The 10,981-nt window shown below is 37.9% G+C and overlaps 1 protein-coding gene across 1 annotated transcript; it reads right to left on the reverse strand.

Moving 5' to 3' along the window:
• Positions 1–8,710: 8,710 nt before the first annotated feature.
• LOC113305592 lies at positions 8,711–10,421 on the reverse strand. Its single transcript, XM_026554611.1, has 3 exons — positions 10,178–10,421; positions 9,803–9,864; positions 8,711–9,526 (listed from the first exon to the last, which is right to left on the reverse strand). The coding sequence occupies exons 1-3, from the start codon at positions 10,419–10,421 to the stop codon at positions 8,711–8,713; spliced, it is 1,122 nt and encodes a 373-aa protein (XP_026410396.1).
• Positions 10,422–10,981: the final 560 nt, after the last annotated feature.

Raw genomic sequence — 10,981 nt, forward strand, 5'->3', positions numbered from 1 at the left:
AAGATTGGAGGTTGTGATCGTTTTGCGACAGTAGCACGCTGCCGCAGCACAAATTAAGGTTTCCAAAACAGCGCGTTCACCCTACTTTGGGCAAGCGGTTTGATGAACTCCTGTCTTGTTGTGTGTAGTTCGATCATCTGGGGATGGAGGTGAGTCGCTGGTGAACACACCAGTAACTCTTTGATCGTTTAAAATACAATCTAAGCCGTCCAACCAGGCTGGTTAAGTTGGGCGGACGCGATGGCTTTGAGACTGTTATGGTCGGTCTTAACTCATTGGAGTTTCTCTTTCGCATCGCAACTAGCCTAATTATGGCTAGCGATTAGTGCCTCTACTGGCGGGTTTAGAGGATTCCGATTGGCTGGGACAATAGTGGGCCCGCCTGTGGACATCGTGGAGTTTGCCTAGTTCTGCTAGGAAGAGGCTAAGCTTGTTGAATTGTCTGGACAAACCATGTGGCCATGATTGTTTTAAGACTGACATGATCCGTCTAGGCTTATTTTTCTTAAGGAATTTAAGCGCATCGACCATGCACTTTTAACTAAGAGCGTGTTGACGCAAAAAAAATCTCTTTATCAGAGAGTGACATAGTCTGTGTTCTCCTGACTGTTTTCACGCATATCTTAATACTGGCACTTCGGGAGATTCGTGCTACTCCGCTGTAAGTGAACATTAATCTTCATGTCATGCCAATATTGAGAGTTAAGCTGAGGAGCGTAGCATAGGAAAATACTAGGAAGGCAATGCATTAGTGAATAACGCCGGTGGAAAATACAATTCATAGAATATTTGGGATTGTTGCTATATGCACCACAAATATATTGAATTGCTCAATTCATCTGTAAGCGAAGAGGTTTATGTACTCATTACTGTTGAATTTTTTCCTTTACAGGATGACAACGCATTAAATACTGGGTTCACGATTTTAGCCCTGAACTAAAAACTACCATCAACATTAAGTCCCTTGCTAAGCACGTACCAGTGATGTTATTGCTGGGTAAGCAATGGATGGTGACATACAAGATGGAATAGAGACGAAAGGGATGGGCTTAATAGAAGGAGTCGACCGTCGACCGTCGGCACTGTGCGGGAAGACATTGGCGCGGTCATGGGGCGTTGGTACGGCGGGCCTAGTGATGTATTTTCAAAGTTGTTGTAGTAATTGTTCGTTCAAGACTTGTGAAAGCAATAGATTTTAGACTTAATAAAACTTAAAAATAAAGAAAACTTAATTCAAAATTGATTTCAAGATTTAGAAATGGACAAAGGCTCCGGATTCCACTATTTCTTTAACTGATTGGTCGACAAAAATTATTTCAAGAATTATTATTAAGCCCTTTTCACATTAACTCACTAATATCTGTAAGGTTTCCAATTAAATTGTAATCCCTAAGAATGAATTATCAAAGAATTATTTCTAAGCATAAGACATCAAATTGATTCACAACTAAATAAGAAAACCATTTTAATCTTTTTGGTGATCCATGTGAATTAAATAAAATTAATAATTAAAGAAATTGTAAAAAGAAATTACCAATGAAGTATGAGTGAATAGTTTCCTCCATTGCCTCAGTCACCGGGTACTTGGCCTCTCATCATATTGGAAACGCGCTCAAAAGTTGATTTCATTGCTCAAAGTGTTTACAAATGATGAAAATGGGAGAAAATGATTAAAACCGGGTTTGTAACAATTATATTTGTTACAAACCGAACTGTTACAGAGAACGATAAATAATAACTGTCACTGTTAATGTAGCAACTACGACTGTTCCTTGTGCGTCTTATGTTCTTCGTGTTCTTCACAACAGCTGCAATGGCAGTTCTCTGCAACTCTGATTTTTTGGCTCTGTAATGTTCTGGACTCTCACGAATCACTTTGTAGCCCTTCTCTGATAGTCCAGCACTCTATATATACATGACAGGACCCCATAATCACTGTAATAACTCCGAAATAATTCCCAATAACTCCGCCAGACACTAGAAAATATTCTTTCCTTTTCCTTTTCTTGTACGCTTTTACAGCTGCAAACTCTCCTTTTTTATCTCTGTCACGCTCCAGAATGTTGCCCGAGCCAACAAACATGCACAGAACACGTTCAAACTCTCCAAAACTCATGCAAAACCGTGAAATAATTCTCTCATGTACGTGTTGCTCTGTTTACTTCTCTCGGATTATTCAGCCCAATTTAGATGAATCAAACAACTATACCAACTCTGTCTAAGCGTAACAGGCCCATAACAATTCATTGGAGTATATTGGAGTTTGTGTATTCAGATTGCCAAACGAAATATTGGGTGTGGTTATTAGACCCCCACTTTTTCAATTGGTATCAGATCAGGCAAACACTATAAACCTGATAAGTTTGTGTTTGACTGATCCTTAAAGTTTTTCCTTATGGGAAATTACTTTGAGAAACTTGTTCTGAGAATCTGTAACGCACGCCAGAAGTCCTTAAAGATTGTTCAAAGCTTATTATCTACTAGACCTCTGGTCTCCCTAGATAATCTATCTTCATCTAAGACATTGGAATTCATAGATGATGAAAAACAATCTAAAGGAAAAATAAAAAGTTCTTCTAAGAAAAATTGCTTAAGAAAACGGAGTCGAAGCTCAAAGGTATGGAATCTCACTAGATTGCTTCTTTATCTTTTTGAGGAATACTATCATGATGCATCTATTGACAAAGATCTATTTAAAGCTTTTTAAGGAGTTTTCAAATTCTTAGGAAAACTCAATTTGATTGAGGAATAGTGATGTAGTTTTACAAGTGATAAGTATAGGATTCGATACTCGGACTTTTCAAAGGATGGGTTTTAAGATTACTCAAAGAAAATACTAAGAAAACTAATTAAAATTGATTTTTGGGTTTAACAAGGAGATGGAGAACTAGGGCTGGGAATCCACTATTTTGATGTTGCAAATTCACTAATTGAGACTTCTACACAATACTCAAAATTACTCAAGGCAGTTTTGAACTCAATCTCATGCCTTGGAGGATAAAAAGGTTACAAGATCTATTTTTATGACTTTGTCATTAATCTTAGGCCAAATTCCCCTTCTCCTATAAAAAATCAATAGTCTAAAACTATTCAAAACAATTTAAATGAGGCTTGCAAGAAGAGAGAATTTTTAAGAAATTATTAGCACAAAAGGGGAGTAAATATGATAAAGAAAATAATTATTTAAATAAACTCATCAAGAAAATAGCTTCATCCCAACCCTAGAAAAGAAACTTAGCTAATCATGGATCGAAAAATGGAGAAATATTGAGTTTTCATTGTATTCAAAAAGTAATTTAAATAGCTTACAATGAGATCCAGTCGCTAAAGATGTTCAACCACTACACAGTTCAATAGTTCAGCAGCAAAAGACCTAATACAACTAAATGATAAACGATACAACACTTATGTGGTTCTAAAACGATAAGCTTCTGACAGGCGTTGTTCTTCGTGTTCTTGGTTGAGCAGCAGGAAGAATATTTGTATTTTCTCTATTCTCGATTCTAAGCCTCACTTTCTTCCCCAGACTCGCCGTCCCCCTTCTACAGCTTCAACACATCCTTTATATACTTGAAAGCACCACAAAATCTCCGCATTAACTCCAAAAATTGTCCATTTACTCCTGCATATACGTGAATATTTTCTTTCCGTTATTTTATCTTTCATGCCTTCTCAGCAATCCAATCAGGGAATAGTTACCTTGTTTATCTCCTTCACGCGTATGCTGGTAAGTTTGGGTCTCCAAACACGCGCAATACACAATCTTGTTCGAGTATAACCTAAATAGAGAAGATTCCCTAATGTGTTCACTTACTTTCCAAAAATACCCGAGTTTATCTTCACACGTCAAAGACTGAATCTTCATATTCTCAACTGCCCTTTTTTCTCATGATCGTGAATATATCTTCCTCTTTTCGAATTTACACACCTTACCAATCCTGTTTCATCTTAACAGGACCAAAACAACCCGAGACCACGAGCAAATCCAACAACATATCATCCAAATCATAGCCATGAAATATCGCCGGAAATAATCATGTTTTACTTCCAGTCGTCGATCTAGCCAATTTTGATCACAACAAAGACCCATACCAGGTCTATTTCGCTGAACTTAGTCCAAATAACTCAAATTCAGTGATTGAATCTCTTCAAAACACGACTAACAATCAAACCATAATTTTGCCGGTGACTGCAACAATATATCCCGATAATTCAGCCAATTCTAGACAATTTAAATACAATTACCATCTCTGTTAAGCTCAAGGGAGCAGACCCACAAAATTTCAGCCATTGAATCTCAGTAGAACTCCTCCAAATCACCAACTCTAATTATGCCTGCCTGAAGAACCAATTTCCCGCCAATTTCAGAAATTCAAAAGGTTGAAGATGACTGCCCCCTAACCAGCACTGGTGTCCCCTTAGCAATTTGGGGTACAAATAGCAATTTTTGGGGTGCGAATAGAAATTTGTGGGCTACAAAGAGTAATTTTGGGTTGTACATAGTAGAATTTTTGGGGTGCCTTTAGTAATTTCTCGAGCAACCATCGCCTCCAACAACAGTTGCACATGAAATGGCACTTTAGCCATTTTAAGCAACGTTTCTTCTCCTTTTTCTCCAAAGTACCTAAAACTCAAAATTAAACATAAGAAACATAATTTACAAGAAAACTTAGCAAAGAAAACATAAAAAATAGATAAATATCAAGGTGTCTAAAACACCTATCAAATTCCCCCACACTTAGACTTTGCTAGTCCTTGAGCAAATCAAACTAAACTAATTTTAAAAACATACAACTCCATCCCATTGAGGATATGGTCAAACTTAGCACGTATAACAAGCCTTTAAACCCCTAGGCGGCCCTAGTGGCCGAGTTATAGTCTCGGGAAGGTTTACCAGAGGTGTACCTACAAAACCTTTACTTCTAATTGGTCACAAGTATCCAAAGATCTATGATGACATACATATTCTCAACCTATCTCCAAGTAACTAGAATTCCAGAGAAATTAAATGTACCAGCTCTAAAGCTGAATAAAGAATATGGGAGACACATCCGCAACACTGCTAAATAAAGAGATATCAGCTACACAGCTAGATAAACATTGTAAGATGCATCCGCTTTACAGCTGGATAAGATTAGGAGAGAGATAAAGATGAGAGGGACATCTGCTACACAGCTGGAAAAATTACGTGTGATGAGTTGAACCAGTGCTAGAAAGATCTTGTGCCAGATGGAAAGCGGACTAACAAAGCAACCAATATGCATCTCTCTTCGACTCTCTCATAGTGCTCAGTAGAAACAATGTTTTCTTCGGCTTCAACTGTTGATGATAAACTCTCGAACCTCGTAGAACCTTGACAATTTAACTTTTTCTCCTTAATTTCTTACTTGAAACTTCCTTATAGATTTCTACTTCCCTATGGCCTTATTGAACAAAAAATAACTGATTAAAATGTAAGGATGATTTTTTTTTCTTTTTTTTTTTTGTAAAAAAAACAAAACAAAAATTTACATGGCCATGAGAGAAGGACTTTATAATTTGGATCTTCGCAACTTGTAATGTCTTGGTATCATGAACTTCAACAACTTACATCGTTTGATTTCCTTTGCTATTATAACTTCTTGTAACTAAGTCTTCAACTTTGATTTTTGAATTATTCTTTTTTAATGTTGCTTCTATTCCTTAAACGTCTTCAACTTTCTTCATAGATTTTTATTGTCGCTACGCTTGTTTATGATGATAAGTTTCTACTGAGAGAGTCGTAATCCAATAACTAAGACTATATTGTGAGGTTGCTTTGTCTTTATGGCATTTCTTTCTGGCCTAATTGCCTTTCCATCATGGATGGTTAGGTCCATCATGATTACCCTCTAAAAGAAACATGTTCTCTCCTGAATGTCAAAGATCTCAATGTCTTTTTCTCTAATGTCTCAGTAGAATGTTATCCCTAGCAATTCCAATTTCCATCTTTTCGGTGAGAAACAATATGTAAAATTAGCTAACCGGATACTATGTGACGCTATAAGTTTCTCCCTTACCCTCAAACTTAAACCTAACATTTTTCTCAATGTTTCAAATTAAAGTATAATACAAAAAATATAAGTAACACGAGGCATTAGTAAAGAGAGAAGTCAGAAAGATAGTACCTGGATGAAGCGTAGCAATCCTTCCATGGGGAGCAAGAGAAAAGAAAATAAAAACAAAAATAAAACCAATGTATAACAACAGCAAGGTCCTCCAGAAGGACCTTAATATCACCACGTATGGGTTTCGTCCCAATAAGCGTTAAGTTTAGTCTCTTTATCCAGACTTTGTTACCAGTTAAAATTAATCCTGGTAGACAGGATCCCTCAGCTCTGATTCTTCTATTGCATGACTGGGTAACTCCAAGAATGGTTTCAACTGTTTACCGTTAACCTTGAAAGTTTCTCCGTTCTTAGGATTTTCAAATTCAACTGCAGCATGAGGAAAAACAATTTTGACAAAGTATGGTCCGGTCCACCGAGACCTCAATTTACCAAGGAAAAGATGTAGACGAGAATTGTAAAGGAGAACTTTTTGACCTGGTTCAAATGTCTTTCGAATAATTGATTTATCATGAAATATTTTTGTTTTCTCCTTGTAAATTTTCTCAATCTGGTAAGAATCATTACGAATTTCTTCTAACTCATTGAGTTGCAGTCTACGGTGATCACCAACAGTAGATAGGTCAAAGTTTAGCCGTTTAATGGCCCAATAAGCTCGATGTTCTAATTATACAGGCAAGTGGAAGTCTTTACCGAAGAAAAGTCTATACGGAGACATCCCAAGTGGAGTCTTAAAAGCGGTTCGGTAAGCCCATAATGCTTCTACTAAGCGCAGAGACCAATCCTTTCGGGTAGGGTTTACGGTTTTCTCTAAAATTGTTTTATTTTCCTATTAGACAGTTCTACTTGGCCACAAGTTTATGGGTGGTAAGGTGTAGAGACCTTATGGGTAATGGAGTATTTCTTCATGAAAGACTCAAAAGACCGGTTGCAAAAATGGGAACCTCCATCACTACTAATTGATATTGGCATACCAAATCGAGAGAAAATATTGTCTCTAACAAACTTGATCACAACGTGGCGATCGTTTGTCTTGGTAGCTATTGCTTCAGCCCACATAGAAACATAGTCAACAACTAATAAGATTTAAAAGTTACCATAGGAATTGACGAAAGGGCCCATAAAATCTATACCCGACACATCAAATATTTCTATTATTAGTATTGGACTAAGTGGCATCATATTACGTAGGGTCAACTTCCCTAACTTTTGACATCTATCAAAACTTTTACAAAATAGGTGGAAGTCCTTAAACAAAGTTGGCCAATAAAGGACGGATTGCAAAACCTTTGCAGCTGTTTTATTAGAACTAAAGTGACCCCCACAAGCTCCGGAATGACAAAAAGTCAAAACACTGGAGATTTCTTTGTCAGGAATACAACGACGGATGATCTGGTCATGGAAGTACTTAAATAAGTATGAATCATCCCAGAAAAAGTATTTAACCTTAGAAAAGAACTTAACTTTATCCTGTTTAGACCAATGGTCAGGCATTTGACCAGTTACCAAATAATTAACAATGTCAGCAAACCAGGGTAACTCAGAGATGGAAAATAATTATTCGTCGGGGAACGCATCATGGATTGGTCTCTCATCATCTCTAGTCTCATCAAGTATACGGGATAAATGGTCAGCTACTACATTTTCAGACCCTTTTTATCACAAATATCTAGAGTAAATTATTGGAAAAATAATACCCATCTGATCGGCCTAGGTTTTCAGTCCTTCTTTGAAAGGAGATATTTGAGTGCGGCATGATCAGAATAGACTATGACCTTAGACCCTAGGAGATATGATCTAAATTTCTCCAAAGCAAAAACGATGGCTAACATTTCTTTCTATGTGGTGGTGTAGTTCAACTGGGCATCATTTAAGGTCCTACTAGCATAATAAATCACACTATGTGTTTTATCACGTCGTTGGCCAAGGACAACACCAACCGCATAATCGGACGCATCACACATGAGTTCAAATGGGAGGTTCCAATCGGGTGGTTGGATGATAGGGGCAGAAGTCAACAATGATTTTAGCTTCCCAAAAGCTTGAACACAGGCTTCATCAAATACAAAGGCAGTATCTTTAGCAAGTAGCTTCGACAAAGGTAAGGCAATCTTGCTAAAGTCTTTGATGAAACGACGATAAAATCTAGCATGGACAAAGAAAGATCTAACATCGGTTACATTTTTAGGTGGCCTTAATTTTGAAATTAGGTCAACCTTGGCTTTATCAACTTCTATTCCCTTAGAGGACACTAAATGTCCTAACACTATTCCAGATTTAACCATAGAATGGCACTTTTCCCAATTAAGGACTAAGTTCTTTTCTTTACAACGTTCTAGAAATAGTGTAAGGTGATGCAAGCATTCATCGAAAGAGGATCCAAAAACCGAAAAATTGTCCATGAAGACCTCGAGAAATCGCTCAACCATGTCCGAGAAGATACTTAGCATGCAACATTGGAATGTTGCGGGTGCATTACACAACCCAAAAGGCATACGCCTGTAAGCAAAAGTACCAAATGGACATGTGAAGGTTGTTTTCTCTTGGTCCTCCGGGGATATAGGGATTTGGTTATAACCAGAATATCCATCTAGGAAATAATCATGGTTGTGGCCAGCTAATATTTATAACATTTGGTCGATGAATGGTAAAGGAAAGTGGTCTTTCCTAGAGGCTGAGTTCAGCTTATGGTAGTCTATACAAACTCTCCACCCGGTAGTAACACGGCTATGAATCAATTCATTGTTCTCATTTGCAACCACTGTAATCCCTGACTTCCTTGGGACAACCTGTATAGGTCTGACCCATTTAGTATCAGATATGAGGTATATGATACCCGCATCTAACAATTTGAGCACCTCAGTGCGGACAACTTCTTTCATATTATGATTCAAGCGTCTCTGCACTTCTCTTGAGGTTTTGGCACCTTCTTCTAGGTAGATGTGGTGCATACAATCAACAAGACTAATTCCTTTCAAATCTTCTATGGTCCACCCTATTGCAGTCTTGTGCTCTCGGAGAACACTAACTAGTCTACTTTCTTGATCGGGCTCTAAGTCAGAGGCAATTATGACAGGAAGAGTATTTTCATTACCAAGAAATACATATTTCAGTGTATCTGGTAGAGGCTTTAATTCAAGGGTGGGTGCCTTAACTGATGATGGGAGGGGTTTATCCATGGTCGGTGGAAGAGTTTCTGGTTTAGGTTGCCATTTTCCATAATTCATTACTGCCGCGGAATCTAACAACGCATTAACTTCTTCAAAATGTTTATCCTCATCATAGTAGGCTCCAAAGTGGGCCGAGCACGCCTTTAAAGGATCGCTAACACTATTAATGGTAAAGGTATTCTCAACTAGAGAATCAATCATGCATATGGAATCATTGTGTTCAGGGTCCGGTGGGGCTTGTAACGCCTTGAAAACGTTCCCCGAGATTTTCTGATTCCCAAAGGAAAATTCTACTAGGCCAGTTTGACAATGTATGACTGCATTTATTGTAGCTAGAAACGGACGACCTAGGATGATTGGGATATTTATATCTTGACTAGAGACAGGTTAAGTGTCTAAAATCACAAATTCAACTAGATAGATAAAGTTTTCTACCTGAACCAAAATGTCTTCAATAATTCCACATGGGTTTTTGATTGACCTATCGGCTAACTATAGTGTTATCCTAGTTGGTTTCATCTCACCTAGTCCAAGTTGTTCATATACCGAGAATGGAAGATTCACACTAGCTCCAAGATCTAATAGAGCATTGTCTATCATTTGTTTACCTATGACACATGTGACATTAGGACAACCAGGATCTTTAAATTTGACTGGGTACTTTTGTGAGATTATGGAGCTAACTTGTTGAGTCAAAAATGTCTTTTTTATGGACACTCGTGTCTCTCTTGACGATGTACATCTCTTTTAAGAACTTGGCCATAACCGGTACATGTTTAATTGCATCTAACAAAGGCAGGTTGATCTTAACTTGCTTAAATATGTCTAGGATTTCAGCATATGTATTAGGCTTTTTCTTAGCGAGTCTCTGAGGAAATGGTGCAGGTGGTATGTACACTCTCTAAGGGGTAGCTTCCTCACTTGGACTCTTAGCATTCTCAGGCCCATTAGGGTCTTTAGACGAAGTTTGGTCAACTTCAGTCTCTTTTTCAGCTGGACTACTATCCTTAGGTGGTTCTACCGAGTTCTCTAGATTTTTACCATTCCTAAGGGTGATAACTGCTTTGACATGTTCGATGTGGTTAGAATTACCTGACCATAACCTGGTTAACTCCTTTTGGATTCGCATTCGGTTCGCTAGGAAATCTCCCGTTCTCCCTATCATTTAGCCTGCTTGAAAATTGACTTATCTGAGTCTCTAAGCTGCTAATTGCTCGGTCACTATTTTGTTGATACCGTTGACTCGTCAGGACAAAGTCATCAAGCTTCTGACTTAAATGGTTGATATTTTGTGTAGTCTGGGAATTGTTTAGGGAATTACCCTCAATTAAGAGTCTTATACTTTCCTCTAGAGATGACACCTTTTTATCAACTTGGATCGATTCTTGGACTTGAGATTGGTTCCTAGAAAAACCTGGTGGTGGGTTGCTAGATGGGATACCTTGATGGTTACCTTTAGACCACGAGAAATTCGGGTTATGTCTCCAACTAGGGTTATAGGTATTAGAGTATGGGTCAAACTTGGGTCGACCCTCATATTTAGAGTTCATACCACCATGTAGGACACTAACCTGGTCACAGGTAGTTTCATTAGGGTAAAACAAAGGACATTGAGGTCCAATATGACTTTGATCACCACAAATGGTACATGGATAGCATCTGGGATCACTGTTACAGCCTATAGTCTGGTTGGACCCTTGGTTCATCTCTAAGGCCTCTAGACGC

The sequence above is a fragment of the Papaver somniferum genome, chromosome 8, assembly GCF_003573695.1.
Source record: "Papaver somniferum cultivar HN1 chromosome 8, ASM357369v1, whole genome shotgun sequence".
In the NCBI taxonomy this organism is placed as follows: Eukaryota; Viridiplantae; Streptophyta; class Magnoliopsida; order Ranunculales; family Papaveraceae; genus Papaver; species Papaver somniferum.